The sequence below is a fragment of the Penicillium griseofulvum genome (genome assembly GCF_001561935.1).
Source record: "Penicillium griseofulvum strain PG3 chromosome Unknown contig_77, whole genome shotgun sequence".
NCBI classification, from domain to species: Eukaryota; Fungi; Ascomycota; class Eurotiomycetes; order Eurotiales; family Aspergillaceae; genus Penicillium; species Penicillium griseofulvum.
The window spans coordinates 416,956-437,333 of NW_024467426.1; the positions used below are offsets into that span (position 1 = coordinate 416,956).

General features: G+C 48.4%; 9 protein-coding genes across 9 annotated transcripts; 5 read left to right on the forward strand and 4 right to left on the reverse strand.

Moving 5' to 3' along the window:
* Positions 1-2,228: 2,228 nt before the first annotated feature.
* On the forward strand, positions 2,229-3,503 carry PGRI_080660 (HNH endonuclease signature motif containing protein; the record flags this gene model as incomplete). The annotated part of the gene is made up of 1 exon (XM_040795780.1): positions 2,229-3,503. One exon carries the CDS (start codon positions 2,229-2,231, stop codon positions 3,501-3,503), a length of 1,275 nt encoding a protein of 424 aa, XP_040651345.1.
* Positions 3,504-4,012: 509 nt separating this feature from the next.
* PGRI_080670 (uncharacterized protein) lies at positions 4,013-4,954 on the reverse strand (the record flags this gene model as incomplete). The annotated part of the gene is made up of 4 exons (XM_040795781.1): positions 4,013-4,113; positions 4,163-4,492; positions 4,532-4,664; positions 4,718-4,954. 4 exons carry the CDS (start codon positions 4,952-4,954, stop codon positions 4,013-4,015), a joined length of 801 nt encoding a protein of 266 aa, XP_040651346.1.
* A 615-nt stretch (positions 4,955-5,569) lies between these two features.
* On the reverse strand, positions 5,570-6,317 carry PGRI_080680 (CFEM domain-containing protein; the record flags this gene model as incomplete). Its single annotated transcript, XM_040795782.1, has 3 exons — positions 5,570-5,985; positions 6,044-6,182; positions 6,237-6,317. 3 exons carry the CDS (start codon positions 6,315-6,317, stop codon positions 5,570-5,572), a joined length of 636 nt encoding a protein of 211 aa, XP_040651347.1.
* A 1,994-nt stretch (positions 6,318-8,311) lies between these two features.
* On the reverse strand, positions 8,312-8,988 carry PGRI_080690 (putative DNA polymerase delta subunit 4; the record flags this gene model as incomplete). The annotated part of the gene is made up of 3 exons (XM_040795783.1): positions 8,312-8,452; positions 8,522-8,589; positions 8,652-8,988. The coding sequence occupies 3 exons, from the start codon at positions 8,986-8,988 to the stop codon at positions 8,312-8,314; spliced, it is 546 nt and encodes a 181-aa protein (XP_040651348.1).
* Positions 8,989-9,642: 654 nt separating this feature from the next.
* Positions 9,643-10,976, forward strand: PGRI_080700 (arrestin C-terminal domain-containing protein; the record flags this gene model as incomplete). The annotated part of the gene is made up of 3 exons (XM_040795784.1): positions 9,643-9,720; positions 9,796-10,620; positions 10,734-10,976. The coding sequence occupies 3 exons, from the start codon at positions 9,643-9,645 to the stop codon at positions 10,974-10,976; spliced, it is 1,146 nt and encodes a 381-aa protein (XP_040651349.1).
* Positions 10,977-12,196: 1,220 nt separating this feature from the next.
* PGRI_080710 (putative C6 transcription factor) lies at positions 12,197-13,006 on the reverse strand (the record flags this gene model as incomplete). Its single annotated transcript, XM_040795785.1, has 1 exon — positions 12,197-13,006. One exon carries the CDS (start codon positions 13,004-13,006, stop codon positions 12,197-12,199), a length of 810 nt encoding a protein of 269 aa, XP_040651350.1.
* A 1,275-nt stretch (positions 13,007-14,281) lies between these two features.
* Positions 14,282-16,572, forward strand: PGRI_080720 (alpha-galactosidase; the record flags this gene model as incomplete). The annotated part of the gene is made up of 2 exons (XM_040795786.1): positions 14,282-14,369; positions 14,423-16,572. 2 exons carry the CDS (start codon positions 14,282-14,284, stop codon positions 16,570-16,572), a joined length of 2,238 nt encoding a protein of 745 aa, XP_040651351.1.
* Positions 16,573-17,122: 550 nt separating this feature from the next.
* PGRI_080730 (tryptophan synthase subunit beta) lies at positions 17,123-18,334 on the forward strand (the record flags this gene model as incomplete). The annotated part of the gene is made up of 1 exon (XM_040795787.1): positions 17,123-18,334. The coding sequence occupies one exon, from the start codon at positions 17,123-17,125 to the stop codon at positions 18,332-18,334; it is 1,212 nt and encodes a 403-aa protein (XP_040651352.1).
* A 300-nt stretch (positions 18,335-18,634) lies between these two features.
* Positions 18,635-20,135, forward strand: PGRI_080740 (tRNA-splicing endonuclease subunit SEN54 family protein; the record flags this gene model as incomplete). Its single annotated transcript, XM_040795788.1, has 3 exons — positions 18,635-18,744; positions 18,842-19,620; positions 19,681-20,135. The coding sequence occupies 3 exons, from the start codon at positions 18,635-18,637 to the stop codon at positions 20,133-20,135; spliced, it is 1,344 nt and encodes a 447-aa protein (XP_040651353.1).
* Between the last annotated feature and the right edge of the window lie 243 nt (positions 20,136-20,378).

The following is a 20,378-nucleotide window of genomic DNA, read 5'->3' on the forward strand; positions in this document are numbered from 1 at the left end:
GGAGAGTATACAACACAACGAGAAGTTACCTTTGACGCGAAATTACTGGCAAAAGTATCGGCCTGCTCTTGATCTTGTTGTCACTCCTGGAGTTGATCAATCGCTTGTGAGTGTCTTGTAATTATCCAATGGATGTCATTTTGACTTTGGGATAGGTTGTTACTGTGGGGGTCATTCTAGCAGACTGGGTCTTTGGTTCGACTTGAGTAGAGTTCTGTCAACCGGTGGATCAGCAAGGTCTCCTACATAGCAATGGATAGATGATGGATGACACCATTCAAATAGCAATGGATTAGCACTAAACAACTGTCTCTATCTGCCTGTCAGTTCTGTACATATTGGAACAAAACGGGCTCTAACTCATCACTCTCAGTACAGCCAAGGGGGTCTCAAATTGATGTGGTGTCTATGATAACTACTAGAACAAAATGAATTCGCTCGCCGTCTACTGGCCAATAGGATCCTCTTTGAGGTTCAAATCTTAAACTTTCGGCCTGCAGCCGCATGTGGTCAGTTCCAAAAAGTAAGAGATTCTTAAGGGCTACAAAAGCAGAAGCTGATTGAATCAGGAAGAAACTACTTCAGTTTATCTGATGAGAGAAGGTTTTATAGGCCAGGTTTTATATTAATTATGGGGTCCAGGATGAACGCCTTCCTGGGCTACAAAAAATACACTTTTTGTACAGAGTACTCTGTATAGAGTAACGCTATATGGATAAAAGTTGACCATCATGCATTTAATATACATTAAGTGGCCACATGATATCTATTTGGCCACTATCTACTCCGTACTTTGAACAACATACCTGCTTCGACTGAATTCAATGTTCCTGTATTACGCTAGTAATATAGCCGGTGGCTATGTAGCATCGTTACAGCGCTCCCATGCCCAATGACTCGATGGGTGATAAAAAGAGGGTTGTAATTATTCCTCACTAGCCCAGTACTGCGTACAAAAGCCAACAATGCCAGAAGCGCGGTCATTGGTTATTTTTTTTGCTTCTTGGGAGGTAGCCCTGCCTACGAACGGCAACAGCCTAAACGATAGGCCCGAGGTGGGCCCAGAAAGCTCAGAGTCTTTTGCTGGCAGACAGGTTTATTAATTCGTGCTGTGATCTATATATATTTCTCCACAATGTACGGAGTAGGGGAATTCAAAGTGATAAGTTTCTGAGAATCCATTTATTGCCAATTAATATAAGCTTTTTTGATATACGAAACCCGCAAATCTTAACCACGATGGGCAAAGCGCAAGCAAACAGAACAGAGATCAAATCATAAAAATCAAAATCAAGGGGGGCTTTTACCCTTTTTTTATACTGTAGATTTCTTTTCCCCATCCCCCTTAGGACACCTACATTCTTGTTCAACAGATGTACCGCCCTAGCTAAACTCCTCACCGGACAATGCGTTCAACCTTCGAAAGGAGCCCTAAATCGGAGTTTGAGCCTATTTCCTACCATCATGCTATTCCGAACAAGTGGTTCTCAAAACTCTGTGGACACATTACAACTATCCCACTTCGTGAACGGTGATCCAAGACCCTGAGACAGTGAGCCTCACCGGGAAACATATTGCATCCACTTCGGACATGACAACCAAATATGATATCACCTTCACCCCTGTAATATGACTGTTATCTGAAAGCTTCAAATGACTCGGTCAGCTGCACTATAAGTGCAGGCATGAGCGGATCCTTTTACGCAGGGCTCTATCACGGCTGCTCCTGTTGCTGCTACAGTGCCCCACTACAATGATTTTCAGTTTTCTTTTTAATGATTGTTGCTCTATATGTTCATTTTAAATTGCGCAAATTACCCACCAGGTTTGAAATCACCATAATATTGCTTGTCGGGATGTTCACATCTTTTAGACGTAAAAGCCTCCGATGCCGGGGCGAAGAGATTGGGGAAGACATAGTGGATGAGGCTAGTCCGTATTCATGGAATTTCCCACTTTAGAGATCTCGAATTGCTGTTCTAAGTCTGGTATCTTATGCTGTTATCTAAGGCTAGCAAATTGAAAGAGAGATATGAGAATATGGTAAAATGTATAGTAATCCATGTTAAGCCATGATTACATCATTTAAGGTTGGACCCGTGGACCGCTGGATGAGCTCCGTTCCGCATACGGTCTAGTGCCCGCTACAGTAAACGGAAAGGCGTTTCTGTATAGATAGTAGAAGCCAACAAATCTTCCCTAAGCAACTTACCTACTAATTTCTCGCAATGTCTGAAAATTATCAACCTCGCCCAGGATCTCCCGATGTACCGCTCCCGGACCTTGAAAATCGGAAGCGAACGTTGAATGATAGTATGAGACAGGCGCGTAAGCGTCTCCGGGCCCATGGGTCCTTTGATGTAGAATTTTGGGCGCGGGCAAGGGAGATTGAGGAAATAGGCCTAGCACAATCCCACTTGCAACGCAAAATATCGTTACAAAGATACGAGGGTTCTGAGGCCAGTTGGAAAGAGTCGGACGAGGCCAAAGAGATCACACAGATCATCAGGGCTCAAGAGCAGTCCAAGAAAATTTGTCAAAAGAGACTGTCAGATCTCGACCCCGAGGCACCCAGAAGAAGCATCAGAGCTTCATTCGTCAAGCTGTTCTGTACGAGCAAGATGGGACTGGGGATCACCAGTACCGGCGCAGGACGCCGTAAGTCGGACCAGCAGTCCAGATTCCGATCTCAAATGATCGAGAAATACAACGCTAAGCACGACCTTTATGACCACCTTTGGTGTCCTGTTCTTGGAGACTGGCGTGACAGCGAAGATGTCGTCGCAGCCCACCTGTTTGCATACATGCATGGGCAGACAACGATGGACGCCATTTTTGGTAAAACCAAAACTCCCGAGCTCTTCTCGCCCCGGAACGGTGTCATGGTCTCCAAGTACATCGAGCACTACCTCGATTCCGGTAAAATGGTCATTGTACCTAACCTCCCCGACCGCCCAAAGCTAGCACAGCTTCTCGGGTGGCTCAACAGCGATGTCCGCAGCCTAAAGATACGGCTGCTAGACCATTCATGGAACAAATTGGAACATCCGATAGTGCGGGACCTTCCACTCAAATACAGAGACCTTGACAATAGAGTCTTGATATTCCGTTCGTCCTTTCGTCCTGCTGCCCGTTACCTCTACTTCCATTATGCCATTCAGGTTCTTCGGCATGCCTGGGAGCAAAACTCACAAGGGGATAAGGCCGCGGAGACTATGCAAGCAGAAGCTGGAAAGCTATTTTGGGGAACTCCCGGCAGATACCTGCCCAAAAACATGCTCCTCGCGCTCGTAGAAGAGCTTGGCCACGAGTACAAGCCACTCCTGGACGGTGCCTCAATTAGCAGATGTGGAGATCCCCAGCTGTTGTTGGCAGTAGCCGCAAATCAAGTCAAGTCGCGACGGCCGGCATTGAAAGGTTCCGCTCTTTTCTTCGAGAGCTCCGATGGGAACGATGAAGATGAGAACGACGAGGATAATGATGAATATGGCACTTGCTTTTGATTGGAACTGATTCTTTCTGGAGGAATTGACAGTAGATGATCAGGGTTGTATAATTATGGAAGAGGTTGATATTTTCGTTGAATACGCGGGCCCTGCATTTTACACAACTGCCTCACAGGTTACTACAATGGAATTCGTGAGTTTTGTGCAAACATTTAATATCACCCACAAGAACTTCATAGATTTAGCAGGCCCGGGCAATTCTGAAAATTCCTGTGCCTCGGGTATTTGCGTGGAGTTCTACTGCTCAAAACCCGGTGGGCTCGGAATACATCATCATGGTGGAAGTAACAGGATTACAACTTGGGGCCGTATGGGATGAAATGACTCCGGACTTAAAACTAAAGATTATGAGGGAGATCGTGTCTATTAAAGCCAAGATGCTGCCGATATCGTTTTCACAGTATGTACTAGTTCTACAAGCAGATCATATCGCGCTGTACGCGGTGGTATTTTTACTTATCAGTGCCAGGTAACTCAAGTTGCCCTGTATTATAGTTATTATATGATCACCAGTTCCAGAACCTAGCCGTGCCCGCATTCCTGCCATCTCTCTCAAGTAACGTAGCCTTAGTCAAATCAGGCCGGATGATCCGCCCAAACGGAGCAACTACAAAACATTAGGATTTCAGTTCTGGTTATAGAAGTGTCACACATACCCCACTCCTTAGTCCAGTCGACCTGGTCAGAAACGACCTTAGGCGAAAATCCAGCGTAAAGCGCCGTGTATGCGCCGTAAACAGTCGGATAGAACACTAGCTTAGCGACGATGCGCAGCTGTAGTGCTTGATCACGCGGTAAGCCGGAGACGACGTTACCAGGATCGATAAGCACGCTAGCCACGCCTTGGGCTCTGTAGTGACGGTTATGCTCGATACCTAGAGTCCAGGCGCCTGTCTTGCTTAGACTATGGCGCTGGGTTTTCTTTTCTGGATTATGGCAGTCGAGATTGTCCGTAGAAATGCCTACGTCCTGGTGCGCGCTAATCTCTATGCCGAAGGAGCTATACTAGATAACTCGAGTTAGACTCTCGGTGGCGATGAGAGTCGGCGTGAGGGGTTTGGTTAGTAGGTGGGTTGCTACGCATTTGACGCCTAGGTAGAGCTCGTGGCCCTGTGCTGTTACGGTGATAGGCTCGTTGGGCTCGCTTGGACTGACCATCTATTATATATCAGGAGAATGGCAAAATGGAAAGACTAGATGTGCAGACGTACGACGCCGGCATTGTTAAAGAGCACCTCTAGGCGCTGTTCGCGGGCGAGGAAGGCATCGGCGGCGGTATTGACTTTGTTAAGTCGGCGAGATCGCAGGCGATGAAGATTAGTGAGCCCTTTGAGTCTTGAATGGCTTTCTCGATGTCTTGGATAGCTTTGAGCGCCTTGTCTTCGGAGCGGCATAGGATATAGACCTTTGCGTTCTTGGCGTACAGAAGGCGGGCGATGTCCTTCCATCGTCAGGATCGGTCCTTGGTAGATGAGCAGCACGGATAAGTGATTTCAATTAAATTGCTAGCGGTCGATGTCAGATTTTCAGTGACAGGAAGCTGTTTTAGCTAGAAACCTGGAAAGTATTGCCGACTACTCCGTAGCCAGACCTGACTCGTAAGTAGGCAAGAGCCCGGGGCCACTATACCCCTGCGCATCCTGAGCGAAAGGACGCTTCTTTGTCTGTCACACATCTCAGTCTAAACGTATGATATCGACGGATCTAAAGAGGCCCGAGATAGGCATAAGCCTCAGTCTTTCCCTTGTAGGGCAATTAAAGTGATAAGCTTCTTTTATTATGGTCCAATCATTATGAATCAATATAAGCTTCTTTAATATACGAAATCTACTGGTCTTAACCTCTACAAGGAACAAGGAGACAGAAAGATCAAATCATAAACATCCGTTCACCCAGAAGGTAAAACAAGACGTGCATTGTATTAAGCATGTCAAACTATACAGGGAGGTAACCTATTCGGACGTCTCAACAACCAACCCAGCTAGCAAAAAAGGAAGCAAATCCCCGCCAACAAGATGCAGTCGCACGCACCGGCAATAGCCTCAGATTAGGTATAGATAAATTTACAGGACGTAAGCGGCAGCGGCGGCGATAGCAGCAACACCAGCCATGTTGCCCTTGACACTGCCAGCGCCGTTGAAGGCGGGGGAAGAGGAGCTGGGGGCAGCACCGGTCTTGCTGACCAGAGGGGTGGAGGTGGCAACGCCGGAGGAAGAGCCAACGGAGGTGGATCCGGTGGAGGTGGTTCCGGGGGGAGGAGCGACAGCGGAGGAGCTGCCGGTCTCAACAGCGGAGGAGCTGCCGGTCTCAACAGCGGAGGAGGACTCCGAAGTCTCAGTGGGCTTGGCGGTGGTCTCAGCGGCGCTGGTGGTGGTAGGGGCAGCAGTGCTGCTCTCCTCACCGCCATCGCTCTTGATGGGAGGGATGGAGATGGGGTGGCCAGCGGACTTGCACTGATCAGTGACGGCGTTGGAGACGGCTGGAAAATATGAGTTAGTTGTGGGTTGAGACAAAGAAGGGAGGGGATGATAACGTACAGACTTGGTCCTCGTACTCGCAAGCCTTCTCAACACAGGGGGTGATGGTGCTGACGAGCTCGGGCTTCTGGCAGTGGCACTCGAAGTCGAGGAGCTCGGAGCAACCATCACCACCGAGGGCGCTGACGAAGCAGCTCAGCTAGAGGGAAGTGTTAGTATAGATATAATAGGTTTGGAGTATCAGGGTGCGTACGGAGCAGGCGGGGACATCGGGAAGCTGGGCGCTGGCAAGGCCGGCAGCAACCAGGGCAATCAGGGAGGTGGAGAACTTCATCTTGATGATATAGTTGAAAAAATAAAAGATATTATAAAACGGCGTGCCGGAAAAGACAGTCAAGTGTATATAGCGAGTGCGGATGAGTTGAGAAGAGTCTGGACTTGGGATGGGTGAGGCCCTTCTTATAAGCTTTAGCAGTCCATATACTCCATCTTTTTCCCCCGTGGAGAGACCCCTAGCAGGGTCGCACCAAAGGTGGGACCATCACATGTCTCCGCATGCTTAATAGGATGCAATCCACCGAAAAGCAGGCCAAGGCCGCGGTTGAATGAGATCGCAATTACCACGGATTAGAATGCTGGACGCTCATTGCACAGCCAAGCCTGAAGGCTTACGCCGGATCCTGGGTTCCCGCAGCCGACTGAGCTTTGGGGGCGAGTATTGAGTGGACTAGGTGCTCTCGTCTCGCACGGAGTACGTATGCCCGCATTGCCAAGTCGAGACTAGACCAGGGCGAACGAGGAAGCCACCGGAAAGTCTGGACCAGTGGCAATGTTTGTCGCACGCTTCCCATTTGCTAGTCATAAGGCCGAATGTGGTTACTAGCTTTAATTTCCACTGTGTCAGGCTAGCCTAGTGGTTTTGAGGGACAGTGCGGTACGGGGACACAACAGAACTCCATAGGGTTGTGCAGCGTCTCCATTGCGTCCCCATGTAAAGAATCTCTATAAAGAAAGAGTATGCATATTTGCATATTGCGCAATATTGAAAGACAAAGGCCCTAAAAAAGAAAAGTGTCAAACCCCATATGAAGAAAATCCGGGGAAATCAATTAGCAGGCCTCGGTAGGGCCCGAGAGTGAGCGTAGCATTGCACTATACCATATTGGGACTTACTCCGACGCACTGTGCAATTAATATAAACAATCATATTATTATGATATTTTATTGATCTTTTTAAAATTACTTGGGGTAACACACGGCTTCCTTTTAATAGCAAGATTTAAAAGGGTCTAAACTCAGGTTATAATCCCAGTATAAGCCTTATGTACAACGTTGTAGCTCCCGAGGTCCCTCGGATAGAGGCATCAAAGTCGGGTTCAGAGTTTCATTGGGACTTTACGGTCATTTGATAGGATAACTACTCCGTACTTCGTACTTCGTAATCTTGAGAGGGTGAAATATCGTACCTGCATATGACGATCAGTGGCAAAAAGAGCCAATGTATTTATGAGTCAACCATTCGTTTACCTAGGATGATCAGACCGATATTGGGGAAGACGAAAAGGGTAACTAAAAAGTAAGACATTTAGCGGGGGTGGGCCAGTCAGGACATAGACTAGACCCCATCTTTGACCTGGACATTTGCCAAGTACAACTAACAATTCATTCTTAGCGTGGGGTTGGGGGGTCAATTACCAAATTAGGAAAATCAGGTCAAAGAAGATCACATGGTTGCCACCCACTTTAGCGAAATCCTGTCCTATCAATCCATTTGCCATGTAAGAGAAAAGAAAAAGGCGCATCGGCCGAGTGAAACATTTCTCAAATAGGTTTAGACTATTTAAAATCATGACTATTACTACATGAACATGATAATGTATATATTCTAGTACATACTATGGAGTAAAATATGTAGAGATAAAGAATATCAAAAAAAAGCAAATACGCCATTTTCAATATCGCGGGGTCCCCAGACCCATTGTCTAAATCCGGGGATCGGAAATGAGATGTCATATCCCGGTCTCTAATCTCTTTAATCTCGAACAGATAAATATAGCTGACAGCTTAAATGAGGATCAACCCCCCAGGATCGGGAATTCTCGATCGTATAAACGTATACGGCTTATAAGCGGAAATTACCTATCAATTTCCGTGAGACAATGGGAAGCGACCTCGGTCGGCTCACATGGAAACGAATTGCTTGAATGTGCTTGTTCCATCGAATGTACCCTTGAAGGCTGTGAATACCCATGTCATTCGTATCTCATTAATTATCTAACGCCCAATCCATGCAAGTCTGTCAACGCCAATTCAAATTACAATATGTCCTCAGGATAACAATTCGTCAATATGTGCTCGCTCTTTGGTGTTCTTCCCCTTGAGAAGAACTGCGAGGACTTCGATGGGCGGGTTGAGCTTCAACTGATTAGCCCGTCTCCATCGCTTGACTCGTGCGATTCCAATACAGGGCTAATGAGAAACAGACATTATGTTAGATGACTTCTTTATGAAGGATTATTGGAAACCTGGACAACATACCCCATATTGACTGGAAAGATCAAAATGTCGGAGAATCTTTTCCTCTACATCCATACCTTCCTGGTGGGCTATCGAGTTGGAATTAACTTCTTGATTCACACTAATATCTTGTGTGACAAACTCGACTTACCCCTAGGTGCCATGCGACTCTTCTCTTGAGCCTGCCAGTATCGCCAGATATCCTGCTTGTTCAACTTCAGTGCCCGCTTGTCCTCTTCAGATAAGGGTGCTTGGTGTTCGACTGCGGCCTGTTGTCGCACCGCTAGCTCTGCGACATGAGGCTTAGATGGTTCATTTGGGGTGACAGGCAGCTGCTGGGGCTCCGGGGGAGTGGCGGGGGAGGTGTCGGGCAGCGATGGGGTTGATTCGAGAGCCTTGGCTTTATGAGATGGTGCGGTGACTGGTTTGGTGACCCGACCTCCAAAGGAGAGGGTCGACTGTGACCTATTTGCTGCGCGGCGAGGCATAATGTATGTTGTAGGTGTTGAATGTATGTAAGATGGATGTAAAAGAAGAAGTCAGGTGGAGACGGATACGATGTCATGGTTGCACTGGCAACCGGTGAAATATTCTTTTTAAGGTCCAGGAATTTGGTCTTCCATGGTTCTGGATATTTTGATATTGATATTTGATCTATATATTCTATTTACTATTCTATAATAATTTGTGGACTAATATCTTGTGCAGTTATGTGTGATGACGATGATGACATAGGCATTGGAAACTGGACTTATGGTGCCCGATAACAATTACGTCTGGGAGAATATAATTAAATCTTCTATATACATGTATAATTATATATTAGACCTAATATATAGAACTTTGGAGTACAAAAACCAGAGATTATAGAGGCTCAAGTTAATTGTGGCTGTTGGGGGGGCTCAGTGCACCTTTCCCCACTACCTTTGAGAAGGTCAGCTCCTTCACCTCTCCCTATCTGAAACCTCTAGACATCTAGAACCTTTGGCACTTCTCAACCTATTTTAACCTTCTTATTCAAGACATCTATATGTCCCCACATTTTACGAAGCCCTTATGATCTGTGATCCATCCATTCGCATATTCCCCACAACTTGACCAACCTCCCATGTCTATGGTGCGACAGGCACAGCTGATTCGAGATGGCCGCCTTCGTGCGCGTATCAGGCCCAGCAAATGGGAATTTCCTGATCGGATACCCAGGAATTTCGGCGACCATGGTAAGCGCCCTGCGATACCTGCGGCGAGCCGATTCGGCCCCCTGCTCATGCGGTCCCATTGACTGACCATCCAAGCCACGAATTGAGGGCAAAGTTGAAATCAGACCCTGCGTCGGCATCACAGCTCCAGTCAACGTCTCGCTCGTCACTATTTCCCTCCTCCGCCGCGAGACAATCCACCCTTCGGCCGACTCCCTCACAAAGAAGCGCCTGGCTCCGCCGCGGAAAGAGATCACCGACATCGTCGGCAAAGAGATGCTGCTATTTCGATGTCCTGCCGGCCGAGAATACGAGGAAGTAATATCTATGGACCTGCCCTTCGTTCTCTTTATTCCATTTGGTCGTGGTGGCCGAGATGCCTCTCGCCGTGTACCCCCAGCTAGTGTACAACTCCCGAGTCGCACTGCTGAAACATACTACGAGATGGTGGTGATGGTTCAGCAAGGGCAACAGCAGCAGCATAAATATACCTTCCCCGTCCCCATCGCGCGCTATGACACACTCTCCACATTCGGCATGTACAATCGTCCAGAGTCAGCCGAGCGCGTATCAGATCATCTGGTCACATTAGCTATCTCACTACCACGATGGTCCTACGGTCCTCTCGATCCTGTCAGCGTCTATGTCAAACTTTCACCGAACGAGAGCTGGATGGGCAAGGCGCGTAAAGTGACCATCAGCAAGATCACCATCGGCATCGACGAGGAAATTATCTACAATCACGAAGGCGATGAGCCCCAGCGCAAAGTCAAAGTTCTAGCCAAGAAAACAGAGAACATCGGCGTTAAACTACCACAATCGGGCTATTTAACAAATCTGGGGTTGGTATTCCCCGCCAAGGACCTCCGTGACGCAGAAGGAATCTTGCCGAGAAGTAGGGCTGCATTTCCAACGTACGGTGTGAGTGGTTTCACAACCACAGCAAGTCTATATAAAATCGAGTACTATCTGACAGTTCGAGTTCGTTCCTCCCTGGTTTCATTGTATATCTTCCCAAAACTTACACACGACAGGCCCATTTAACCTCTGCAAGAGACATCACCATTCGACAACCAATCGTGGTCTGCCCTCTCGATCACGCCGGCTGCAAAGAAGAAATGGAAGCGATCGAGCAAGCCGCACGAGACGCCGCCCACGTCAACCCAGACAACCCCATGCTGCCTCTTCCAGCAATTGTACGACCAAACGACCCCAACGCCCTCAGCCATCTAGGCGCCGCTATTGTCGGCAACCAGAAGAAACCGCTGATCGACTGAAATGGAGACGGTCCAACTCTTCACAGTTACAACGACGAACTTATTTAATAATCTCCCCCCGTCTTGATACCGGAGCTCCTAGACGGTAATCCCACAAACGGGGACGGCTGCCGTTACTTTTGCTCCGGGTGCGGAGGCTGGAAGCTCTCCGCAACCACGCTATATCATGACATGTCTTACGATTGCATACATTTTGGAGTTGGTTGCATGGCATTCCTGGAAGGTGGCTGTTTATTCTCTGGACAGAGCAGGGATTGGGGTGTTTGGGCTACCTGTTTAAAGATTTGTGAGAAGTCGAGTATTGCCTTGACTTCTCTCCAGTATCTCCCCGCTGTATACGTGCACTTGGCTATGTTTGGCAATTTGGTTATTTCCACATTGGTTCAGCCATGCATCTGTCCCAATGGTGATATATCCATATATACCCGGGATCTATGGATTTAGGAATCCGGAATCATATATCCTCGTGGCTGTGCAGATTATCACTTGGAATGTAGGACCCTCCGACTGCCAACATATATCGTTTAATTACAATCAGAAATCAATTGATAACGGTATCCAAATCTACTTCTAAAGTACCTTTTGTATTTCGTTTAGAGCTATATTCAAAGTTCAAATATGGTCGTTTATGTTTGATTTGAGGGAGGGACCATGCCGGATATATAAGCACAGTTGGATCCCATTTTATTCTAAAAAAGTATGATAAATCGATTCTCTCAACCGCTTTGTATTTATTATATTATTACAAATTATTTCCCAATTTCTAAAAATCCCATAGCAATGCTTAGCATGTCCGCATCAACCTGGGGTTTGCTCTGCTGTTGGCTTTGGTTCTCAATATCCCGTAGACACTCTTTCAACATTTCAAGTATGGTCTGATACTGCCTCGAGGAGGGTCCAAATGTCTTAAGTGCATTCTCAAGGCTGTTTGATATCTATCTTTGTTATTTCCCGTATTTGGTGGTTGTATTGGGCGATATACCTTGCGCAAACTCTCGTTGTAGTCCACGATATTTTGATCTCTTTCATCCATGTGGTATGCAACAAATATACACTTGTATCTTGAAAATCGGTGCCTGAATTTGTTCAATTGAATTTATCAGGGGCATATATCATCCGATAAAACACGATATATATCTAATTGACCGCTCTCGTCACCGCCTATTTTCAACTGTACGACCTCGTCAATATCCATGCTATACCTAAACACTAACAACCAATTAACAAATACCAATCTCCTCCAAAACCCACGGCCTTTCCACACCATCCCCATCCTTGTCACTAACCGGCTTAGCAAACTCAACCAAAAACCTCACCATCCACTCATCCATACAAAAACTAGTATCAATCGAACTCCTACAAGCCCGATGAAAAGCCTGCAACCGCTCCATACAAACATCAAGCGTCGGCCACAGCGCACGCAGTTTAGTCAGAATAACAAAATTCCTCTCTAGTCTCGCCCGCGCCTTCACAACACTCCCCTCGTCCCCAAAAAGCAATGTGTGGATCTGCACAGTCGACGCAATAACAAGTACATGGCCAACCATATTGTACAGCACGGCGCAGCCGGGGACTTCCTCGGAGCGGTAGATCATCTCGCACAGTCGCACGGCGTGTTCTTTACATTGCTGTGCGTAGAAGTGCGTGCGCGGTGTGTGGTTTCGGATGTCTTCGTGTAGGAATCGATAGAAGAGCATTTGGCCGTAGTTGTAGTAACCTAGGTAGAGGGTTACGAAGAGGTGGCCTTGGCCTTGGGAGGCGTAGGCTTGCAGGTTGGAGGGTGTGTCGTGCATGTGTGCGGGTAGGTTTTTGAGCCAGGTTGAGAGGTTGGTTGAGAGGGTTGAGATGGTGCTTGTTATGTATTCTTCGGTTAGGGTTGTTGTTGCGGATTGGGTGTTGAAGTCGTTGATTTCTGAGAGGATGCGGTTTAGGAGGACCATTTGGGCGAGCAGGGATGAGGTGTGGTCTGGTGGGATTGAGGCTGTGAAGCCTGAGGTGCGTGTCATGGCAAGGAAGGTTGCTTCATTCATTGGGAGGGGGATGTCGGGTTGGGGGATCATTAGACGGGGGAGTCGGACGCCTGTTGAAGACCAGACATCTATCATGCAGAGGGTCCACCATACTATTGGATGTTAGAATTGGTATTTTTGAAGTGTTGAGGAACGAACCTCTTATGTTTACTTCTTGTTCCACATGACTTGCAGCAGGGCAGTTTGGGAGATCAAGGAGTTGGGCAATGCGACATGCAATTGAGTAGTAGATGGTTTCCGAGGCAGGGTTTCTTCCATCTACTACAGCGATGGCGCCGAGCAAAACACAAACTTGGATTGTTGTCAAAGAAACATCATTCAAGTTGAGTAATTGTTCACATCTTTTTGCATATTGTTTCCCCCTTTCTCGAGGATCGGTTTTTGCAAAAAATGAATGATTTGAAAATCTACCCGAGTTAGCAAGTTCACTCGGGCCGAGTTGAAGACATACCGTGCCGATAATGCGAGGATCCCGTAGATTAAATTCTCCGGCGCTTGACCCCGACGTATGTCTTCCACCAGACTTGGCCGATGGAAGAGTGAATGAAATTTATCATGCACATAATCAAAATACAGCTCCACCAGTTCATTACAGATGTCTTGATCCGGTAAGGAGTTTTCGGGAGATACAATGCCGATGACTTCTTCTGGTACGGACGTTTCTTTCGGCACGGAGATCTGTTTCCGACTACACGGCAGATTCCGGGCAGAGCAATACACGCATGAACGACCAGGTGCCGGAATGACGCATTTCCGTCGACGTTCACTTGGCGCATGAGTATGGGGTCTGTTGGGAGGGTATGAATCACTCACCGGCATACTGAACAGGCCTTTGCTAGTCTCATTTCTTCCAAATGCAGAAGGTCATTTGCGAGATCACTGATGAGATTGAGGATTTAGCAAACTGCGTCGGGATTGAAAAGTTCAAAACCAATGAGCGAGCCCCAAACCCGCCTAGGACACGGAGTATCGGAGTATCCCCGGAGTTGTCTCCGCATTTTGACTCCACAATATCAAACCCCAGTATATACAAATATCTGGAGTATCGCCGAAGTTTTGTCGATCTGCATTTGACTAGTTAAAGTTCTGCAGATTTGTAGAACTTTACTGCAGTTGAACTGCAGTTGAGACATATTCTAGGTTCTACTAGGTCATTGAGATCTACATGGTTTATCCCCCTTTGATGCAACCTCCCCCACAACTCGGGGTAAAAAAAAAGATATAAAAAGGTACGTGATTCCCAGGTTTTGGACTATCTATCGAAGCACAGCTAAAATGGTTCAACTAACAAGGGGTGTTGTGGCCGCAGGCCTTAATCTCCTTGCATATTCCTCTGGTGTGATGGCCGAGGGATCAGCAAAGCGTGGGTCTTCTCCTTCTCTTTTCAAATTCAAACCCTAACGATATGTCATATAGCAATTGTGGCAGATGGTACTATATTTGCTCTCAATGGAGACAATGTTTCGTATCGCATTCATGTGGATAACACCACCGGTGATCTTCTAGGGGACCACTTCGGTGGGTCCGTTGGAGCCAATATTCCTCTAGAAACTGTTGGTGAGGTCAATGGCTGGGACGGTCACATTGGACGTGTACGCCGCGAGTTCCCAGACCAAGGTCGTGGGGATTTCCGGGTCCCTGCCATTAGCATCCGTCAATCAGAAGGATATACCGTGTCTGAATTTCACTACAAATCACACAAGATCATCCCCGGCAAGCCTGCTCTGACTGGGCTACCATCCACTTTTGGCACAGAAGAGGATGTTAGCACCCTAGTCATTAGTATGTACGACAAGTACAGCGATGTGGCCGCGGACCTCTCATACTCGATCTTCCCCAAACATGATGCCATTGTGCGCAGCGTGAATGTTACAAACCACGGAAAGCAAAATATCACAATTGAGTCTCTGGCCAGTTTGAGCGTGGATTTGCCGTACCAAGACTTGGACATGATCGGCCTTCGTGGAGACTGGGCAAGAGAAGCATATCGCGAGAGGCGAAGAGTCGCATACGGCGTCCAAAGCTTTGGAAGTTCCTCTGGTTACTCTTCCCACCAGCATAATCCTTTCCTGGCTTTGGCGGAGCCCTCTGCCACCGAGTCTCACGGAGAGGTATGGGGATTCTCGCTTGTGTACACTGGTTCATTCTCCGTGAACGTCGAGAAAGGCTCACAGGGCTTTACCCGTGCTCTTCTGGGTTTCAATCCTGGCCAGCTCTCGTGGACTCTGCCCCCTGGTGAGACTCTTTCCTCCCCGGAGTGTGTCTCTGTATACTCCAAGGATGGTCTCGGTGGAATGTCACGCTCGCTGCACCGCTTGTACCGCAACCATCTCATCAAGAGCAAGTTTGCCACTAGTGATCGTCCCACATTACTGAACAGTTGGGAAGGACTGGTTTTCGATTATAACCAGAGCACCATCTACGAGCTGGCAAAGGAAGCCGCTGAAGTCGGCGCTAAGCTTTTCGTCCTGGATGATGGCTGGTTCGGCAAGGAATACCCACGTCTCTCAGACGATGCAGCACTAGGCGACTGGATCCCAAACCCTGATCGATTCCCAGAAGGCCTGGAGCCACTTGTGAAGAGTATCACAGATCTGAAGGTCGCTAATACATCAAAGAACTTGCGCTTCGGTCTCTGGTTCGAGCCGGAAATGGTCAGTCCGAACTCGACTCTGTACCATGAGCACCCGGACTGGGCCTTGCATGCAGGAGACTACCCTCGCACCGAAAGACGCAACCAGCTCGTGCTGAACCTCGCTCTTCCTGAAGTCCAAGACTTCATCATCAAGGCCGTCTCGGATGTTCTCAAGAGTGCGGATATTAGTTACGTCAAGTGGGATAACAACAGAGGTATTCACGAGATGCCTTCCCCATCCACAAGCCACGCCTACATGCTCGGTCTGTACCGCGTTTTCGATGAACTCACAGCCCAATTCCCCGATGTTCTCTGGGAGGGTTGTGCTTCAGGTGGAGGCCGCTTCGACCCAGGTGTTCTGCAGTACTTCCCCCAGATCTGGACTTCGGATAACACAGACGCTGTCGACCGTATCTCCATTCAACTGGGTACTTCGCTCGCCTACCCGCCCAGCGCGATGGGCGCTCACTTGTCCGAAGTGCCGAACCAGCAGACTGGCCGCACAGTCCCCGTTGCTTTCCGTGGACATGTTGCGATGATGGGTGGCTCGTTTGGATTGGAACTTAATCCGGCTGAGATGCCCGAAGAGGAGAAGGAGGCTGTGCCGGAGCTCGTTGCTCTCGCTGAGAAGGTGAACCCCATTATTCTTACTGGTGATATGTGGCGGTTGAACCTTCCAGAGGACTCGAATTGGCCTGCTGTTTTGTTCATCGCTGAGGATGGTCAGAAGGCTGCCTTGTTTGTCTTCCAGGTCGCCCCGAATATTAATCATTCATGGCCGCGCATTAGGTTGCAGGGTTTGGATGCGAAGGCTTCCTATAAGATTGATGAGGGTGTGGTTTACTCTGGTGCAACTTTGATGAATATTGGTCTGCAATTCGCCTTCAAGGGTGACTATGGCAGCCAAGTTGTGTTGTTGGAAAAGCAATAGAGAGCTACATTGTATAGGCTAGTCATGTTTAAGAGGCTGGGGCAGCAGTCATGCTGATAGAATTAGGTTAATTGAATATAAACCGTTGAATTATTGGAAAATCGGGCCCTAACCAGGAGATTTTCTAAGAGGGAACGATCACTTTGTCGAACATTCCTAAACCTAGCCCATGTCTCAGGTTCTTCCGGGGTAAATGAGGGAAAACACCGAAGCGGCTCAGCTCTATAAGCACAGCATAAGCACAACATAGAGCGGATCGGACTGAAGCGGCTCGGAGGCTGACGTCGGGTCGGATTCCAACCGACAGGTATATATAGATCAACCCTTCCTAACGCTCTTGGAACTACTAGACTTCTGTTTTATTGCGCCTTGTAAAATCCCGGAAGCATCTGCCTCATTACTTGTCACAATTGCTCTTGAAGTCATATAAATCTCAATTTCTGATATCAGGTCCAAGTGCGGTTTACAACGTCTAATTCAGCCCGCGCCTCATAAATTCCATTCAATACGAGCTAGGGTTGCCTATACGCCTTACCGAGGGTTAGACAATATGTCAAACATAAGTTCTCATTTCCAGAACAGCCCCGATGCTGAAGGATATTTTGGTCGATTTGGCGGCAACCACTATCCCGAAGAACTTCGATCCGCGCTTCTGGAATTGACCAACAGCTATCAGGAGCTTCGTCAATCATCGGAATTCCAGAGTACCCTGAATAAGGTACGGGTCGGACTTCAAGGGCGGCCGACACCAATACAGCACCTCGAAAATCTCTCAAACCAAGTCGGGGGCGCTCAAATCTTCATCAAAAGGGAGGACTTGAATCATACAGGCGCACACAAGATCAACCACTGTGTTGGCTTCGCACTACTCGCCAAACGAATGGGCAAGAAGAAACTAATTGCCGAGACGGGAGCCGGCCAGCATGGCGTCGCACTTGCAACCGCAGCAGCCTATTTTGGCCTCGAATGCGAAGTGCACATGGGAGAAGTTGACATTGGCAAACAAAGCTCTAATGTTGGAAAGATGCAGCTACTCGGGGCACGCGTGGTGTCAGTAGCGACTGGCCAGTCTGCTCTAAAAGACGCCAGTGATTCTGCATTCAACGCGTACGTCGAGCAGCACGGACACGCGCTTTATGCCATCGGCTCGGCTATTGGTCCACACCCCTTCCCAATGATTGTTCGAGACTTCCAGGGTGTAGTTGGTCAAGAAGCGCGCGAGCAATTTATTTCCATGAATGGAAGCTTACCTGAGCATGTGGTTGCCTGCGTTGCTGGCGGTTCCAATGCGATGGGTATATACACGGGCTTTATTGACGATCCGGTTGTTCTACATGCAGTGGAGCCTCTTGGAAGATCTGATGAGCTAGGTCAACACGCGGCAACGCTATCATATGGAAGACCGGGTACATTGCATGGTGCTCGATCGATTGTGCTTCAGCAGGATGATGGTACCCTTGCCAGTGTCTCATCTGTAGCATCAGGTCTCGCATACCCTGGCGTTGGCCCGGAGATTGCGATGCTTCATGAAGCCGGTCGGCTATCAATCGCTGGAATTTCGGACGAGGAAGCTGTCAATGCGTTCTTCCGGATGGCAAAATTCGAGGGTATCATTCCTGCGTTGGAAAGCGCACACGCATTGGCCTTTGCGATCCGATTGGCGTCGCAGCGGCCTTCATCCGAACGAATACTGGTCAATCTCTCAGGGCGTGGTGACAAGGACGTTGATTACGTGCTTGCGAACTACACCTGGGCAGGCTAGGGTGTACTATACCTGAAAAGCAGTTCACGTTTGTAGCAGGCTGTGTGTTTGCGACTATTGTACTCGGGCGGTTTATGCCATATATACAGGAAACCCATATATACTTTTACCTTGCTTTCCTTCCTACAATACCACCTGCGGATCTCACGATATAGTGGTGTTTGATAAAACAAAAGAACTCCCCGGGCCCGCATAGAGATATTATTCTGCCGAAAGAACCCGCTTATCGATAAGCGCATCTTTTCTGATCTCCCTCCTCTGACTCTGAAATTCCCTCTAATTTATTCTTAAAATTCAACCATGGCTGACGTAGACGAGGAGGCAATTCAGGCCCCTGCAAATGCCTCTACAGAGGATGTTGACCTGTCCGACGAGACGCAGGACTTCCGCTTCTTGAACCACTTAAATTTGTATGACCATGGCCTATTCCTCTAACATGGCAAACCCAACCGCCAGTGTCCTCGATGACTTCTGAATCACCATTGCTTACCTTCAATCTCTTTATAGCTTCGCCGATTCATCCCCCGGCATCCCGCGCCGCGGCGAAAAGGACTTTGAGCCCAATCCGACAGAACTTCAAGCCGATGTACTCTCCGCTTCGCGAGGTGCCATGCACAATGCGCTCTCATACCCCCGTCTTCACAGCGCCAAAACTCGTATCATAGCTTTCTACGCACCCGAAGGTTACGTCCCTCCAGTTAAAACCGATAGTGCGACACCGAAAGCTAGCGGAGAAGACGAAAAGAGCTCGGAGTCTACCCCCAAACCCGCAAGGCCTTTGCCTAATTCCGCCAAGATATCCCCCGACGCATGTGTCTATGTGCCCAACCCCAAGGGCCAGTTCTTCAAGTCAATGGGCCAGGCAGACTCGTCAAGCCGTGTCTGGCTGTTGCCCGAGGAAGCCTTATATCTTATTGAGCGAGGAAGTCTGGATATCAGATGGCCTAGCCCATCTGGGTCAGAAGAAGACCTCTCCGTCCCTATGAGCTTGCAGGCTGCATATACATGCTTCATGGGCCGCGGTGGTCTAACGCTTGAGCGGTACTCCGTTTATACCGGTCTCAGGCGTCTGGGATATGCACTAATTCGAGCTCCTGGATGGTGCGATGACATTGAGAAGGAGGATACGGATGTCTCAGAGGCTAGTGAAATAACACCAACCAAGCATCATGGCCCCGGCCTGGCTGGTATGCTTGGATCACTTTTCAATTGGATCCATGACCCTCGCTCGACGGCCTCTACAGCAACTGGCCCTATCATCGGCACTGGCATCCACCGTCATTACAGTGAGTCGCGCATTTCTCTCCGCGGTAATTATCCTAGCTCTCGTTACTGACAACCCTTAGTGGATGTATACCGCAAACTCGCCATCATCCCCTGGTACGACCCAGCCACCGCGCCCGAAAGACACCCCGCGGATACCACACCACCATTCCGCGTCGTGTTCCACGTCTATAAGCCCTCAACCCCCTTCAAAAAGTCCGCACCTCCACCTCCAGACTTCCGCGTTGCGGTCGTCAGCACACGGGACCAAACCACTATGCCCACTATGACACAACTCGGTGCTTTGCTCGAAAGCACCCCACTTGACCCCCCGACTGGGGTGAAAATGCAAAATATGATGTACATGAGACTTCGGCATGGATACCGCAATGTCGTCCTGGCTGTCGTTGATCAGGGTGTGGTCAGCTACTTGCGGATTGCTGATTCCGCGTTCGGGAAAGAGAAGCTATATGAGAACAAGGGTGGACCCCAGGGTCCTAAGCGGAATCGTGCAAATCAAAAGTCGAAAAAGCGTTGAGGAACTCGGGGTATCAGTTCATGCCCTGATCGATTACATCTCCGTCACTGGAGAGTGTATGCAAAGGTGAAGACAGCAATACCTTCAAATGAAGTGCTGTTTGTGTATCAGGACTGTGCACAGACTATGGACCTGGCCCATGTCCATCTCATATCTCTGCTCGGTGGTGAATCACATCGAGAGCTGAAAATGCTCTCCGCGGTTGGAGCAATTGTGGTTATTCTTGTGAGGATATCCTGCCTT